The sequence below is a fragment of the Pagrus major genome, chromosome 9 (assembly GCF_040436345.1).
Source record: "Pagrus major chromosome 9, Pma_NU_1.0".
Classification (NCBI taxonomy): Eukaryota; Metazoa; Chordata; class Actinopteri; order Spariformes; family Sparidae; genus Pagrus; species Pagrus major.
In genome coordinates, this window is record NC_133223.1 from 33,364,251 (window position 1) to 33,379,494 (window position 15,244).

Sequence of the window (15,244 nt, forward strand, 5' to 3'; positions counted from 1 at the left end):
GAACAAGAGATGTGCAGTATTTAGATGCTTCTAAAGGCCACAGGACGCCTAACCAGTATAATTCAGAGACCACTGTTCAAGATGGCTTTTCAATATTTGTAAGCTTGAAACCACTGGATATTTTTATCGAGATGTCAGGAGTAGTTTCAGTCGTGTTTGTGGCGACAGAATCAGGTATTTTGGGTCAAAACATGATCTTTTTCTAACCCTAACCAAGTAGTTTTTGCACCTGAACCTTTCAGGAGCATAAACACAGCGTTGTCACAACATATCACTGAAAACTGAACCTGAAGAAACGTAGTTGTGATCTGTGGTTTGATCTTTGACATTCAGATAATTTCACCACAGACTGCAACTGAAATGCTGGACGTCCTGCTCTGTGCATCCCGCTCTCTAACGGTGGCACAGGACATTAAACCTTCACAATATAATTCTGACTTAATCCCCATGTTAGCGTTCAGTTGCTGTGATCCCATTTGATGTGAGCTCGACATGTGTATCTACAGTTTGTTCCCAGAGGCATCAGGGAAAAAAGTGCCTGAGCCAGCTGTGTCAGAAATCATCCCTCATCACGACTCCTGTCCTTCAACGTGACCTCTTCATCTTCGCTGACCTCTGCAGAATCTTCTGTGGTGATGTTGCCGTGGACTGAAGGTGACAGTAAACGTGACGCTGATGAGCAGCAGGGGAGGAGGATTGATGAGGACAGAGAGACAGACAATGATTGGAGGCTGACAGCTTCATATTAGTAACTAACAGAGCAGAGAAGTGATGTCTGAGGAGTTTTATTCCACAAAGTTTTATTCGCACGATTTTTTGTTTACATTCATTTAAGCTAATGTGTTTGGTTACAAAGTGAAACTGAGCTGAATGCAATTTAAAATGCTGTGTTTTATGAATATGTAATAAGAACCAGCTGTGAACATCATTAGCAGCAGTGCAGCTCTGTGACTTATATCCCCCGTGAGACTGAGCCTGCCAGTCAACCCATCAACAGCTGAAACACCATTCTTCTTCATTGGTGCCATTTCTAGACACACTGCACTGCGACGTCCTCGCCGTGTCCGCAGTTGTGGGTACCAATTCCAGCATGTGGGCAATTAAAGATACTCGACTCTGTTCCTGTGCATCGCAGGTCATCCAGCCAGATCTGACCGGACCCTGCAGAGGAACAGCAGTGTTAAGTGTCAGACGTGGGTCACTCCACAACAACTCACCCAAAATCCAGGACTTTTCCCAGTTCATGTCACAGATTATCTTGAAACATTCATGTTGAAACTTTTATTAAATTCATGGGACCCTGCAGAATCCTGTAGCTGTACTCCGAATAATTAATTTTTGTGATTATCTGTGTTTATTCTGAACCTCAGCAACGTCTAATTTTTCACTGGATTGGGTCGAAATTTGTCCTGAACATCCAGGAGACCCTAAGAAAACCAACTTTTCTTGGTTCTTTGTAGTATTAATGTAGTTCTGTGTAGTATAAATGTAGTTCAGTGTAGTATAAATGTAGTTCGGTGTAGTATAAATGTAGTTCGGTGTAGTATAAATGTAGTTATGTGTAGTATAAATGTAGTTATGTGTAGTATAAATGTAGTTCGGTGTAGTATAAATGTAGTTATGTGTAGTATAAATGTAGTTATGTGTAGTATAAATGTAGTTCGGTGTAGTATAAATGTAGTTCAGTGTAGTATAAATGTAGTTCGGTGTAGTATAAATGTAGTTATGTGTAGTATAAATGTAGTTATGTGTAGTATAAATGTAGTTCGGTGTAGTATAAATGTAGTTATGTGTAGTATAAATGTAGTTATGTGTAGTATAAATGTAGTTCGGTGTAGTATAAATGTAGTTATGTGTAGTATAAATGTAGTTATGTGTAGTATAAATGTAGTTCGGTGTAGTATAAATGTAGTTCAGTGTAGTATAAATGTAGTTATGTGTAGTATAAATGTAGTTATGTGTAGTATAAATGTAGTTCGGGCCAGTCGCTCCTAACTCTAACCAGGGGAGCACCGGGCCGGCTCCAGCCACAGGCAGGTCCTTCCAGAGGCCCAGCTGTCTCACCCCTAACCCTGACCCAAGTCACCCTGAAACCCTCACCCCTAAGCCAGGGACCTCCGGCACGCTCGGTGGGGAGACCCTCCAGGAACCTTGCCCACCAGCCAGACCTGCATACCCACTCTTAAGCACCCCTCCCTGGGCTACACCCCTGTAGCCGCACTGGCTGGAACTGGTAGTCCCTTTTAAGTCTCCTGCCCCTGGTACCCCGGTGTGGACTGCTCTGCCCCCCTGGTAGTCCGACGGACCACCACCGTGGGAGGGGAGCTCGGCGGTCCCGCCTGTCCGCCCACACTCCCCTCCCTGCCCGGAGGTGTGGACATGTTTCGAGAAAGTTTTTGGCACCGTGCCCCTGGTAGTCCGCAGAGCACCAGGGGGTGTCGTTGGGGCCGGCGCCAATGGCCGACAAAAGCTTGAATAAAGGGCTGACTTTCAATAGATCGCAGCAAAGGAGCTGCTCTGCTACGTACGAAACCCTGACCCAGAATCAGGTCGTCTGCAAGTGATTTAGCACCAGGTTCTTCACAAACCTGCAGGTTTACCCCCCCAGTCAAACTCCCCACCTGGCACTGACCCTGGAGCGAGGCTTCAGGCTTGGGGCCAGAAGAATGAATGTCTACAGATGAAATAAAAATGAACATAATGAGCTTTAAAGGCAGCAGACTTCTTACCTGCTTCGGCTTGGAAGACAGAAGAAGCACTGGTGTAGCCCAGCATCCTACAGACCACCGTCCCGTCATTGGTGTCGAAGCTGTCATCACAGACGGTGCCCCATTCTCCGTTGTGCTTCACCTCTACTCGCCCTCGGCGTCCGATCGGCACCAGACGCACGATCACTGTGGGGACACAAAGGAGCAGCTACGAAACAGAAACCAGTTCATTCAGCTGCAGTTCCCCTCAAACTCCCTACGTTGCCACTGGGTTGAATGACTCAGAAAAACCTAAAATTTCTCTCTACACGAGCCTCGAGGTTGAAGCTTCCTTCTCTTTGACCACATCAGTCCTGTGCAGACTTACTGTCTGGATCTCCCTTGGCTCCTTTGAGTCCTTGAAGTCCTGAAAGAAATGTGGAGGGAAAACATTTAAAATATATCTTCAAACCAAACTGACACTTGATGTGCTTAAATGCTTTGTACAGTTCATCACATGTGGAAGAAACGTGAGTCATAATCAAGTTTCCTGCAACTTGAACACAGACTTACCTCGAGCTCCTTTGGCACCAGGAGGTCCCGCTAAACCTGGTGACAAGACAACAAAATGAGATCTGATGAAAGACACCGAGTGGAAACCAACGAACGAACACGAGTGGATTAAAGGTAAAAGCAACGTCTGTAATTCACCTGTGAAAATGTGAATTTCTTATGTGGACATTTTCATTCATGTTACAGTGTTTTATTTTCACGTTAAAACTTTTGCTCACGTGTGAAAATGTGGAATTCACATGTGAAGTTAATTTAATGTGATTTCGTGTGCTGTGTTTTGTTTACACATCCCTTATAAAGAAAAAAGTATATTTCATCGTATCAACAATATAATCGAGGTAAAGAAACCTTAGTGCAAGTATACTTTTCCTTTTTGTGCTTAATTTAAAGTTTATTTAAAATGTATTTAAGTCATTAAGTCATTTAAGTCTATTTTAAGTCATTAAGTTTAACTTCAATGTGCTAAAACTAAATACTAATTACTGCAACTAATTCAACAATATTCAGTGTTAGTTTGTTGTAAGTGTGCAGCTGACCTGGAGATCCCCGTGGACCAATGCTCCCAGTGTCTCCTTTTCGTCCATCGGCGCCACGAACTCCAGGAACCCCAGGAGATCCTGGTGGTGAACAACAAATCAACATAAATGCATTTAGTACCTCACACATGAGTAAACATATATTTACACAGCAAGAAAGACTCTTTAGGCACCTTTTCCTCCAGCGCTCCCTGTGTCACCTTTGTCTCCACGAGGGCCTGAAGGGACAAGATTCAGAAGTCAGACGTTAAAGCCTGGCTGCTGTTCAATCACAGATAATTCGATCTCTGATCAGCATTAAGATGATTAAAGTCCTGAAACACTAGAAGTTTTATTAAAATGTGTTAGCAGCTCTGAGATTAAAGAATTATTTCAGGATGTTTTGACCTCCACTTTGGTGCCATGAACTCTTCAACCAATATCCAGACCCTTACCTTGGGCTCCAGTGTCTCCCTTTGCTCCCTTTGCACCCAGTCCCTGAGCTCCTGGGTTTCCACGGGGCCCAGGTGGACCGCTGGTACCTGCGTTCACACAAACACACAATCAGAGTGATGATTTTGTTAATTTTTTGGGCTCACATCTTTATTTTAATAAATGCAAGCTGTGCCGGTTGTCTCATCTGTAGTGCTTCATACAACATTAATAGGGAGTTTTGGGTTAAGTTTGGCTGTCAATAATAATTAATGATTATTAATTATGATAAATAATAAGATCCAATTTACATTAGATCACCTCGGGGCACCACCCTTGAAAAAAGAAAAAGATAACCAATTCACCAAATCCGTCTCATAAAAAGGTACTAAACTGATTAATAATTAACTCAACAACTACAACCAAAATCACCGTAACAGCTGTAACGGTCGGAGGATTTTGGAGTCCTTGCAGAGTCGAGGTTGGCAACATTCACTCTTGTATAATATTAAGCAAACTACCAATAACCTGAGCTGAGATCACAATAACACCAAAACAGTGATCACACATAGATTGAACAGATGTGCATTACATCAACCAGAGTTAACAGTCCTGTGCTTAGCCGTGCTATGCTATGCTATGCTATGCTATGCTATGCTATGCTACGTGCTATCTAGGCCCAGGTCAACGGTACCAGTCTTTGAAGGAAAGGTGCTGGTGGTTCCTTGGCTGATGAGCCGAGCAGGAGAAGGTTGTAACTCCAATGTTGAACAATTGGTGTTGACTTTTTTCTCACTTTCTTGAACATTGCGAGATGTCTGTTTTTCAACAGTTTGGTTAATTTCTCAAGGAATAATGTATATCATATTTATAGATGCCATACGGTAACAAATACGGAGGGGACTGCTGGGCCTTTGCAGAGCGGTTTGTGGTTTCCGGTTATTTTTCCTGACAAACATGTTTGTCACATACGTTTCATTCAAGGGCCGTCAGATATGTGAAAATCAGACCATTATTTCTAATCTCACAGCTTCTGGCTGCAGTAAATGGTGTCATTTTGGAGATTATTTCAAGAAAACATGCTTCCAACTCACAATGACAAGAACATTTTTCCACTAATAATCATAATGAAACTCATCTGACCAGCAGCTCCTGGCTCTCCTCGTTCTCCGTTGAGTCCTCGGTCCCCTTTTGGTCCTTGAGGTCCAACGACACCACTGTCACCTGGAAAGAAGAATACAGGTACGTAACCGCTGATCACTTTATGATGATTTACTGCTGATTAATACAAACTAACAGTGATGATGCCGGCTGCACGTTTAAAACTCAAAGAAACAGAATGTACAGAAGTAGAGTAAAAGGTACGATATTTGGAAATACTTAAGTAAAGTACCTTGAATTAAATACAGTACTTGAGTAAATGTAAACTGACGACTAATTAATATATTTCAGTCACATGTGAGTCCAGCTGAGCAGAATCAAAACAGTGTAAAATTCTGACTCTAACTTTACAAGACTCTCTACTTCCTGTTGTTCTGAGAGCCGAAGACAAAGGTCATCCTGTTCTGACCTGTTTCAGGAAGAGTCGAGACCAGTTCTTCCTTTGGAAATACACTCAGCAAACTTAGTGCAAGAAAGTGCAAAATGAATCTGCTGATTAGATTTTGTACCAGTAGAAATTTTGGCTGACAGCAGCCTTAAAGGAGACGTCAGGGTGTCACCAGAATACACAGAAAACTAACTGCAGGACAGTTCGACCAGCGGCTGTTAAAAAATGGGCAGAACTTAATTATATTGAGTCAACATTTACTGGATTCACCTCCTAAAAATATCAGAGGACACGACCTCAGTGTTAGAAACTGTCCTGTTTGGAGGAAATGTTGTTTGTTCCTGTGTAACATCTAAGGTAACCTCACCCAAAGGTTGCTAAAGATCATTAACACAAACTGTAAGCTTCATTAAGGTCTCGTGGTTCTGTTCTGGGGCCGTGTTCTGGGGTCGACCTACAGAAAACATCTGCCTCAGACTGTAATGTGTCGGCTTCAGTAAAAGTCCAGCTCTGATAGAGATCTCATTCAGGAAATGTCAGTGCTCTGACTAAGTTGCGAGGCTCTGTGAAATAATGGCTGCAGCTCATCCATCAGCTGGTTTTCATCATGCGGCCGTTTGACAAGAGATGACAGGTCATCATCGGCGAACCTGCAGCTGAAAGCTAATGCCTCCTGCTGCACACATGCACCTCAGCTAAATCTGTCCTGATGAAATTCACTTTTACACTCAGAAACTTTTATTCTGTTGTTGTTTTCTAGCTCAGAGTCTCTGACACTGCCGGAGTAACAGATTCATAAACAAAAACGTTATAGTTATAGTTGTCATCTTAAATGCTGCAGGTTGACTCACCTTTGGGGCCTTTCACTCCTGGTGCACCTGATGGTCCATCTGTACCCGGAGGACCAGGACGTCCTGAGGACACACACACATAAAGTGAAACCAATATTTTGGAAAAATTCAGTACAGTGTTTAAAATGTAGCTTAAAGAATTTTGTGTTTTTTCCAAAATCTGAATTATTTTTGGTGAAATTTTACCTGATACACGTAGAAAAAAAATATATTTTTGAAGAAGTGTCACTATTTTGAGTTTATGGTTGTTTTTCCTGACAAACATGTTTGTCACATGTTTCATTCAAGGGCCGTCAGATTATTTCTAATCTCACAGCTTCTGGCTGCAGTAAATGGTGTCATTTTGGAGACTTTTTCAAGAAAATATGCTTCCAACTCACAATGACAAGAACATTTTTCCACTAATAATCATAATGAAACTCATCTGACCAGCAGCTCCTGGCTCTCCTCGTTCTCCGTTGAGTCCTCGGTCCCCTTTTGGTCCTTGAGGTCCAACGACACCACTGTCACCTGGAAAGAAGAATACAGGTACGTAACCGCTGATCACTTTATGATGATTTACTGCTGATTAACACAAACTAACAGTGATGATGCCGGCTGCACGTTTAAAACTCAAAGAAACAGAATGTACAGAAGTAGAGTAAAAGGTACGATATTTGAAACTTTACAAGACTCTCTACTTCCTGTTGTTCTGAGAGCCGAAGACAAAGTTCATCCTGTTCTGACCTGTTTCAGGAAGAGTCGGGACCAGTTCTTCCTTTGGAAATACACTCAGCAAACTTAGTGCAAGAAGGTGCAAAATGAATCTGCTGATTAGATTTTGTACCAGTAGAAATTTTGGCTGACAGCAGCCTTAAAGGAGAGGTCAGGGTGTCACCAGAATACACAGAAAACTGCAGGACAGTTCGACCAGCGGCTGTTAAAAAATGGGCAGAACTTAATTATATTGAGTCAACATTTACTGGATTCACCTCCTAAACACATCCACTATGTGTGAGGAAGTAGTTCTGCTTTAAACATATCAGAGGACACGACCTCAGTGTTAGAAACTGTCCTGTTTGGAGGAAATGTTGTTTGTTCCTGTGTAACATCTAAGGTAACCTCACCCAAAGGTTGCGAAAGATCATTAACACAAACTGTAAGCTTCATTAAGGACTCGTGGTTCTGTTCTGGGGCCGTGTTCTGGGGTCGACCTACAGAAAACATCTGCCTCAGACTGTAATGTGTCGGCTTCAGTAAAAGTCCAGCTCTGATAGAGATCTCATTCAGGAAATGTCAGTGCTCTGACTAAGTTGCGAGGCTCTGTGAAATAATGGCTGCAGCTCATCCATCAGCTGGTTTTCATCATGCGGCCGTTTGACAAGAGATGACAGGTCATCATCGGCGGACCTGCAGCTGAAAGCTAATGCCTCCTGCTGCACACATGCACCTCTGCTGCATCTGTCCTGATGAAATTCACTTTTACACTCAGAAACTTTTATTCTGCAGTTGTTTTCTAGCTCAGAGTCTCTGACACTGCCGGAGTAACAGATTCATAAACAAAAACGTTATAGTTTAGATGCTTGTGACAGAATTGTAGCTTGTTGTAGTTGAGGAAATCTTTGGTTGTTAAACCTTCCACACTTTAATTAACTTCAACTTTATCTTAAATGCTGCAGGTTGACTCACCTTTGGGGCCTTTCACTCCTGGTGCACCTGATGGTCCATCTGTACCCGGAGGACCAGGACGTCCTGAGGACACACACACACAAAGTGAAATCTATATTTTGGAAAAATTCAGTACAGTGTTTAAAATGTAGCTTAAAGAATTTTGTGTTTTTTTTCCAAAATCTGGATTATTTTTGGTGAAATTTTACATGATACATGTAGAAAAAAACTATATTTTTGAAGAAGTGTCACTATTTTGAGTTTATGGTTGTTTTTCCTGACGAACATGTTTGTCACATGTTTCATTCAAGGGCCGTCAGATTATTTCTAATCTCACAGCTTCTGGCTGCAGTAAATGGTGTCATTTTGGAGACTTTTTCAAGAAAATATGCTTCCAACTCACAATGACAAGAACATTTTTCCACTAATAATCATAATGAAACTCATCTGACCAGCAGCTCCTGGCTCTCCTCGTTCTCCGTTGAGTCCTCGGTCCCCTTTTGGTCCTTGAGGTCCAACGACACCACTGTCACCTGGAAAGAAGAATACAGGTACGTAACCGCTGATCACTTTATGATGATTTACTGCTGATTAACACAAACTAACAGTGATGATGCCGGCTGCACGTTTAAAACTCAAAGAAACAGAATGTACAGAAGTAGAGTAAAAGGTACAATATTTGGAAATACTTAAGTAAAGTACCTTGAATTAAATACAGTACTTGAGTAAATGTAAACTGACGACTAATTAATATATTTCAGTCACATGTGAGTCCAGCTGAGCAGAATCAAAAAAGTGTAAAATTCTGACTCTAACTTTACAAGACTCTCTGCATCCTGAAGTACAGATTTGTAATAGTTTAGATGCTTGTGACAGAATTGTAGCTTGTTGTAGTTGAGGAAATCTTTGGTTGTTAAACCTTCCACACTTTAATTAACTTCAACTTTATCTTAAATGCTGCAGGTTGACTCACCTTTGGGGCCTTTCACTCCTGGTGCACCTGATGGTCCATCTCTACCCGGAGGACCAGGAAGTCCTGAGGACACACACACACACACACACACACACACACACACACACACACACATACACGTCAATATTGCCAACATCGCACTACATTTCTCCACTATCTAAGAGGAGACGTCTGTTTCTGCTCATTCTGAAAAAACAAAAATAAAATAGAAAATCTTCTTTAAAGGTATTTTACCATAATATTACTTCAAATGTGTTGCTTTAATGATTTTAAAGGAATTGCAAAGAGGGGGCTTGCACCCACACACACACTCACACACACACACACACACACACACACAGGTGTGTGTCCCACCTGCTTTGTGGCTGATGTTTGACAGTCTGTCGTGGGTGCTGGTGTTGAGCAGCTTCAGGTCCGATCTCAGTTTGTCGTCCATGTTGCGGGTGCTGGTGTTGAGCAGCTTCAGGTCCGATCTGAGTCGGTCCAGCTGACCCTCCTCTCCACACACGCTCTGGACCTGTTGTCATGGCAACCAACAGAAACACGAACATCACGTTAAAGCAAGGAATCCCGACTGGCTTTAAAGTGAGACTATGTGACTTTTGTTGCTGTTAGTGAAGGAGGTGTTCATGCAGCCTTTTACATTTACTGCTGCTCGTTTTCTGATAACTTCATCTGAATTTATCAGCCCAAAACAGGAAGTGGTTTCTGATTTTTGACAGCAAATACAACTACAACCTGATGTACAACTTATCTTCAACATCTTTGTCTGTTTCAGTTGAGTAAAAAAAAACCTACGACTGCCAGAAGCTTTTCTGACACAGATCGAAAGAGTTGCTGCAGGTTGAAAAGATTAGTCTAGTCTAGCTTAGCATAAATACTGGAGTCGGGCTTGGTCCAAAGTTAAACGAGAATAACAACGTAAAGTCAGTCTAGTGGCTTTGTGTGTTTTGTGGCTAAATGCTAACGGCTGTTTGCCACTATGCTTTTTACAGTTTAGCGTGTTAGCGTGATAATATTTTCTGATTAGCATCAAATAGCTACAATGTACAGCTGGTGCACCAAGCCCCCATGATGACCGCCAGGCTTTGAAGCCAGTTTTCTCAGCATCACGAGTTATTATTATTAGTTATTAAGGTTCATCTTGTGAGGAACATGAATATCTGTACCGACTAGCAACGGCAGCATAACCTGTGTCTGTAAGAGTTACGTAAAGATTATATAGAGTTAAATGTGAGGTATAAGCATCAGGAGGACCTGGCTCTGCAGCGCCCACAGGTGGCTCCTCAGGGTCTTGGTTTCTTGACTGTTGTTTCGGAGCAGAGTCTGGAGGGCTTCGTCATCCTCTTCTCCACCCAGAGAAATGTGATTGGACGTCAGCTTCTGTGTTCCGGGGCCAAACAGTGAAGGCTGCGATGTGAAAACTGAGACAGAGGAAAAATAACATTGTCTCAGTAATTTCATTCACGTCCCTTCTCTTCAATATATTACATCTTAAAAATAATATGCAGTTACCTTCATAAACGAGAAAGGCGTTGAGGGCGGTCTGCAGGATGAGGTAAATAACGATAACGTAAAAACACCACGGTCTTCTGGGCCTCGCTGGCTTCAGATCTGAAACATTTAAAGCAACAGGATGTGATCAGCCTCCCTCAGAAAACACATCCAGGGAGAAAAAAAAAAAGTCATTTCAGGAGATGAAAAGTCGCCCGGTCCATCCAGCTGATACAAATGCTTTTATAAATTTGCAAAGCTCCGAGCGTAAATGTCAGCTGTCAATCACGATAAAATAAAATAAAACCCGGGAGGAAATGGAGATGGGTTTCTTTTTGTCGGCAGAAAAGTCAAGAAAGTGACACCAGAGCAAACTGGCTGTGACTGAGAGGTGAACTACTGTCCTCTCTGAAGGGTTCAGAGGTGGATGAGAGTGCATGAGAGGCAGCAGGGTGAGAGGAAGATGATGATGATTGTTTTTAGTTTGTTTGCATTTCATCTTAGAAAATTAAGTAGATTATATAAGATGTTTCCTTATTTTGAGCTGTTGCAACACCCCAGTCTCACAGAGGAAGTAATGGTAGTAGCATCATTAGCTTTAGCTGCTGTATTGTTACAGTAACAGCAGAAATAGCAGCTGTGCCGTATTAATCGGTGGTAGCAGCAGATTTGTGCAGGAAATGCATCGGCCAAGAAGCAAAACTGAAAGTACCATCTCCTCTTGCAACACTGATGAATGATTTTAATGGTGTTACAATGAGTCGTGGACAACAAGGTAAGATGAGCTACTTTTTACATTTGATTATTTTACCGCAGAATCAAATATCACTATATATATGTACATATGGGGTCAGGGTAAACAGCCACCGTTAAATACTCATATAAAAATGACAAAAAATCCAACAATTATGAGTTAATTTTGATTTTGTTTAAATCTTTATTTATACCATCAATTTAAAGGTGCTTTTTGTGAGAAAAGTTGACTTTTGAGTCTCATTCCCAGCTCATCAGATAAAGATGCTCTGGGATGGCAGGACGGGTCGCCCTCCATTGACCGTCTAGTTATTTGCTATATTCCTATTTTGTGAGACCTTTTATTTATTATAAAGACTCATTTATTATCTCACCTATGCACAGCTGTGTTTTCTGTCCTCCTACTTGTTAAAAACTCTTTTAAAAAGCTTTAAAATGTTGGCGCGGTCGCTTTAATCCTAGGAGACATTTACAGCAGGACCCTTGTGTTTCTCTCAGGAAGCCTCTCGAACAGGAAGGATGACACTTTGCTGCCACCTGCTGGTCCTGACTGTCACTTCAATCACTCTCAGGTTTAACAGCAGCTGCTGATGTGTTGTAAAACAACAGAGATTAACATGAATGTCACCAACAGATGCTGCTGCTTTTAACAACCAATCTGAGAAATAAAACAATCTCTTTGATAATAATTTAATAATATTAGTTTCTTGCACAATGCAAATAGTTTCCATGCAGTTCTTGTTTCTTCAGGGTTTGATGTGAGAACATTTCCTGTTTACATGCACACATTCTGTTTACACTACCTGTCCAGTACCTAACAGCTTTTAAAGTTAGCGACCAGCTAATTCTGTGTGCTGTTTGTTTGCAATAAAAAAAAACCAAAAAAAACCAAACAAACAAATGAATGTAGTTTTAATCTCATTAGCTCTCCTTGTGTTTAACAAGTCAAGACGTCTGCTGTTCTGGTTGCAGGTCAATTGGTCAAATCATCGTTTTCTAAGAAACACAACCAAACGCTGAGAAGAAGGAAGAAATTCTGCCAACGTGCAGTGACTGAAAAACAGAGTTCTTCTTTTTTGTCATTCTGTCTCCTTATTACTTCCTGTGTTTGGATGCAAACGCTCTTGAAAGTCATTTTTAAACTTTTCTTATTCTGACAGTAAAATGATCTTTGAAGTAAAACTTCTTTGTGAATTATGATTTATAACAACGCTGCTGATCCCATGAAGACAAAGGCTCACAGTTACTTAACGAGTGTATCCTGTTTTCAGCATGTTGCTTTCTGCCATTACTAAACGTACACTTGATGTTTTTAACCACAAATATCCAGAACAGAAACTGTAAACCTATAGTAGGAAAAGAAATAAATTGCAAAATAGAAAATGAGAAGCAGACAAATGAGTAACTGTTTGATTCTGTGATTAAATATAACTTCTTTTTTTTCTATATGATATTTTTTCAGTTTCTTTTAATTCACTGGAGGCCCAAACTTCTTTCCCTTTATCTGTTTCCACCTGGTGCCTTTTAATTCTTTAATTTAATAAAATCTCTTTACTGTTATGTGTTCGACATGTAGCTGTACTTTACAGCCATGAAGATCTCAGTAATATAACTCATGTAGATGATAGTGGGACTGTATGACAGGCTGCATGACACTAAAATGATTTAAATTTGGGTGTTAAATTGGATTAAAACTGATTAAACTGCACAAATCAGATCCTGAAAATAAACATTACATTACATTTTAAACATGTTATTAAAGTTTTCTCATATTGGTAACACATGTGGGCACAAAAATGTTGATTTCCATTTTATTTTTTAACTTTTGTAGAATAAATGATCAAAGTATGTTTTTCTTTTTTTGTGTTTTACAGCATGGAAACAGTTTCGAACTGAACAAAGGACATTTTTGAGCTCTCTGTAAATCCTGACTGTGATGTTTCCATTGAAGAGCAGGACTTATATATTATATGTTGCATGACAAAAGCAACTAAACTGCCCAAAGGGTTAAAAGTCTGAAATCTATTTTAAAAGTGCAATTATGGTTGTTTTTTTTACCTGTAAATGTTTCCAAAATTAAAACAATTTTATCACTTGAAATTATTGACAAGTTAGTCATTTTCAGGGTAAATCCATTGTAATTCATTATACTCAATGCAAGAGGCTGTAGCTCGTCTGCAGATTGAAAGTTAAAGCCTGTCAGGTACGACACAGTGAGGTAAATGAAAACATTTCTGTCTTCATTCAAAAACAGAAATACATAAACTTAAAGTCTCAGGTTGGCTGAATGACTTATCATTCTCACCATCTTCTTAATTTTTTTGCGCTCTGATACTTTCTATCATTTTACTCACCGTCAGGTTGGAAACTGTAGCGATCAGTCCGGTTCATCTCAAACAGCGGCTTATTTTGGTTGTAAGAGACACAATCGTTCAACGCTGTCTCCATCGTCTCCAGAGTCCAGAGTCACCTTCACTTTCTGCTTCAGGGACTCTTGTACCACATCGATCGAAGCAGAGGAACTGAATCTGATATAAAGCTGAGGTGGACAGAATTCAGCCGCAACACCCAAGAAGCAGAAATGCAGATTATTATTGTCATATTAAATATAAAGTAGAATTTGAATCATCATTCAAAGAGGGGTTGTTCAGCCCAGTGGTTGTCAACCTTTGCGAGTCGTGACCCCACAGACAAAATCAGGTTCAACCTGAGGGATGGATGGATGGATGGTGCAGGAGAGTTTTATTTTGTGTTTGGTGGTGAGGGAGTCGTACCGGGATGAAATGTTGAAGGTGAGAATGGATTCAGTTGAACACCAACCTGACCCCCAGCAGCAGGATGATACCAGACCGATACCAGTGTGATATATTGGTTATTCTTGTATTTAAAGCCCAGGAGAACAGTATGAGAGATAGTTTTATCTCATTTCTTCGTGCTTACCACTCAGCTGTTGTGCAGTAAACAGTCTGATATCAGTGTTGTTACACTTCACTACAGACTGAAGACAAGTAGAAATGTGTTAAGGTCAAAAAACCTGACCGTCCCTGACTAAATAAGAACAGGTGCTACAATGAGATGCAGCTGTGAACATCATTACTACAGATGTGAGTCTAGAGGGGTGAAATATTCAATACAATGTGTCCAGGAGCAGCTGCAGTGTGAACCAACAACCACCAGGTGGCACACATGAGCAGTGAACTTGTGATAATTAAAGTGTCTGTCAACACAGTTCAGAGTCAGACACACTTAACAATCATGGATCTCATCAGTCTGGACACTGTGATCTCAGGTCAGGTTATTGGTAGTTTGCTTTGCTACACGGCGTCTTTGCATGCAGCTGACCGTCTTCTCTAACCTAATCTCTCATACTGTTCTCCTGGGCTTTAAATACAAGAATAACCAATATATCACACTGGTATCGGTCTCACAAATAATACATTTCTTATTTACTTGTGAAAATAAAATTTAGTCTGTTTAACTTTTCACTGTTTCCCTTCAGTTCGTTGAGAGTTGCAGCAGTATTTACCTTAAAACTCCTCTGATGTGATGTCGTCTTCTTATCGTCCTTTAATGATTTGAATATTTTATTTATTTCTTCATGTGCATTACTTTTTTCTTTCTTTCTCTGTGATTCTGCCAGTTTGATCACTTTTATTCCTTTTGTGTTTTTACATTTTCTGTTCTGCCTTCTTGTTTGAGGCTTCTTCTCGACTGTTGACTGTTTATTCTGTTATATTATCAGTTTTCTGCTTTTGCTTGTTTGTCAAAGC

General features: G+C 40.8%; 1 protein-coding gene across 1 annotated transcript; it reads right to left on the bottom strand.

Annotated features, from left to right (window-relative positions):
• Nucleotides 1-769: 769 nt before the first annotated feature.
• On the bottom strand, nucleotides 770-13,934 carry LOC141002039 (uncharacterized). Its single transcript, XM_073473201.1, has 17 exons — nucleotides 13,829-13,934; nucleotides 10,743-10,841; nucleotides 10,485-10,651; nucleotides 9,582-9,744; nucleotides 9,228-9,290; nucleotides 8,707-8,787; nucleotides 8,276-8,338; nucleotides 7,037-7,117; nucleotides 6,608-6,670; nucleotides 5,351-5,431; nucleotides 4,231-4,317; nucleotides 3,970-4,014; nucleotides 3,797-3,877; nucleotides 3,261-3,398; nucleotides 3,076-3,114; nucleotides 2,730-2,894; nucleotides 770-1,161 (listed from the first exon to the last, which is right to left on the bottom strand). Exons 1-17 carry the CDS (start codon nucleotides 13,920-13,922, stop codon nucleotides 1,031-1,033), a joined length of 1,641 nt encoding a protein of 546 aa, XP_073329302.1. The 5' UTR covers nucleotides 13,923-13,934; the 3' UTR covers nucleotides 770-1,030.
• Nucleotides 13,935-15,244: the final 1,310 nt, after the last annotated feature.

Excerpts from the sequence above, each read along its gene's own strand:
- LOC141002039 (XM_073473201.1), bottom strand. The coding sequence starts at position 13,922 with ATGGAGACAGCGTTGAACGATTGTGTCTCTTACAACCAAAATAAGCCG. Across the intron at positions 10,842-13,828 it reads CTACAGTTTCCAACCTGACG|ATCTGAAGCCAGCGAGGCCC; the intron begins GTGAGTAAAATG and ends TAAATGTTTCAG. Across the intron at positions 3,878-3,969 it reads AGGGAGCGCTGGAGGAAAAG|GATCTCCTGGGGTTCCTGGA; the intron begins GTGCCTAAAGAG and ends GTTCACCACCAG.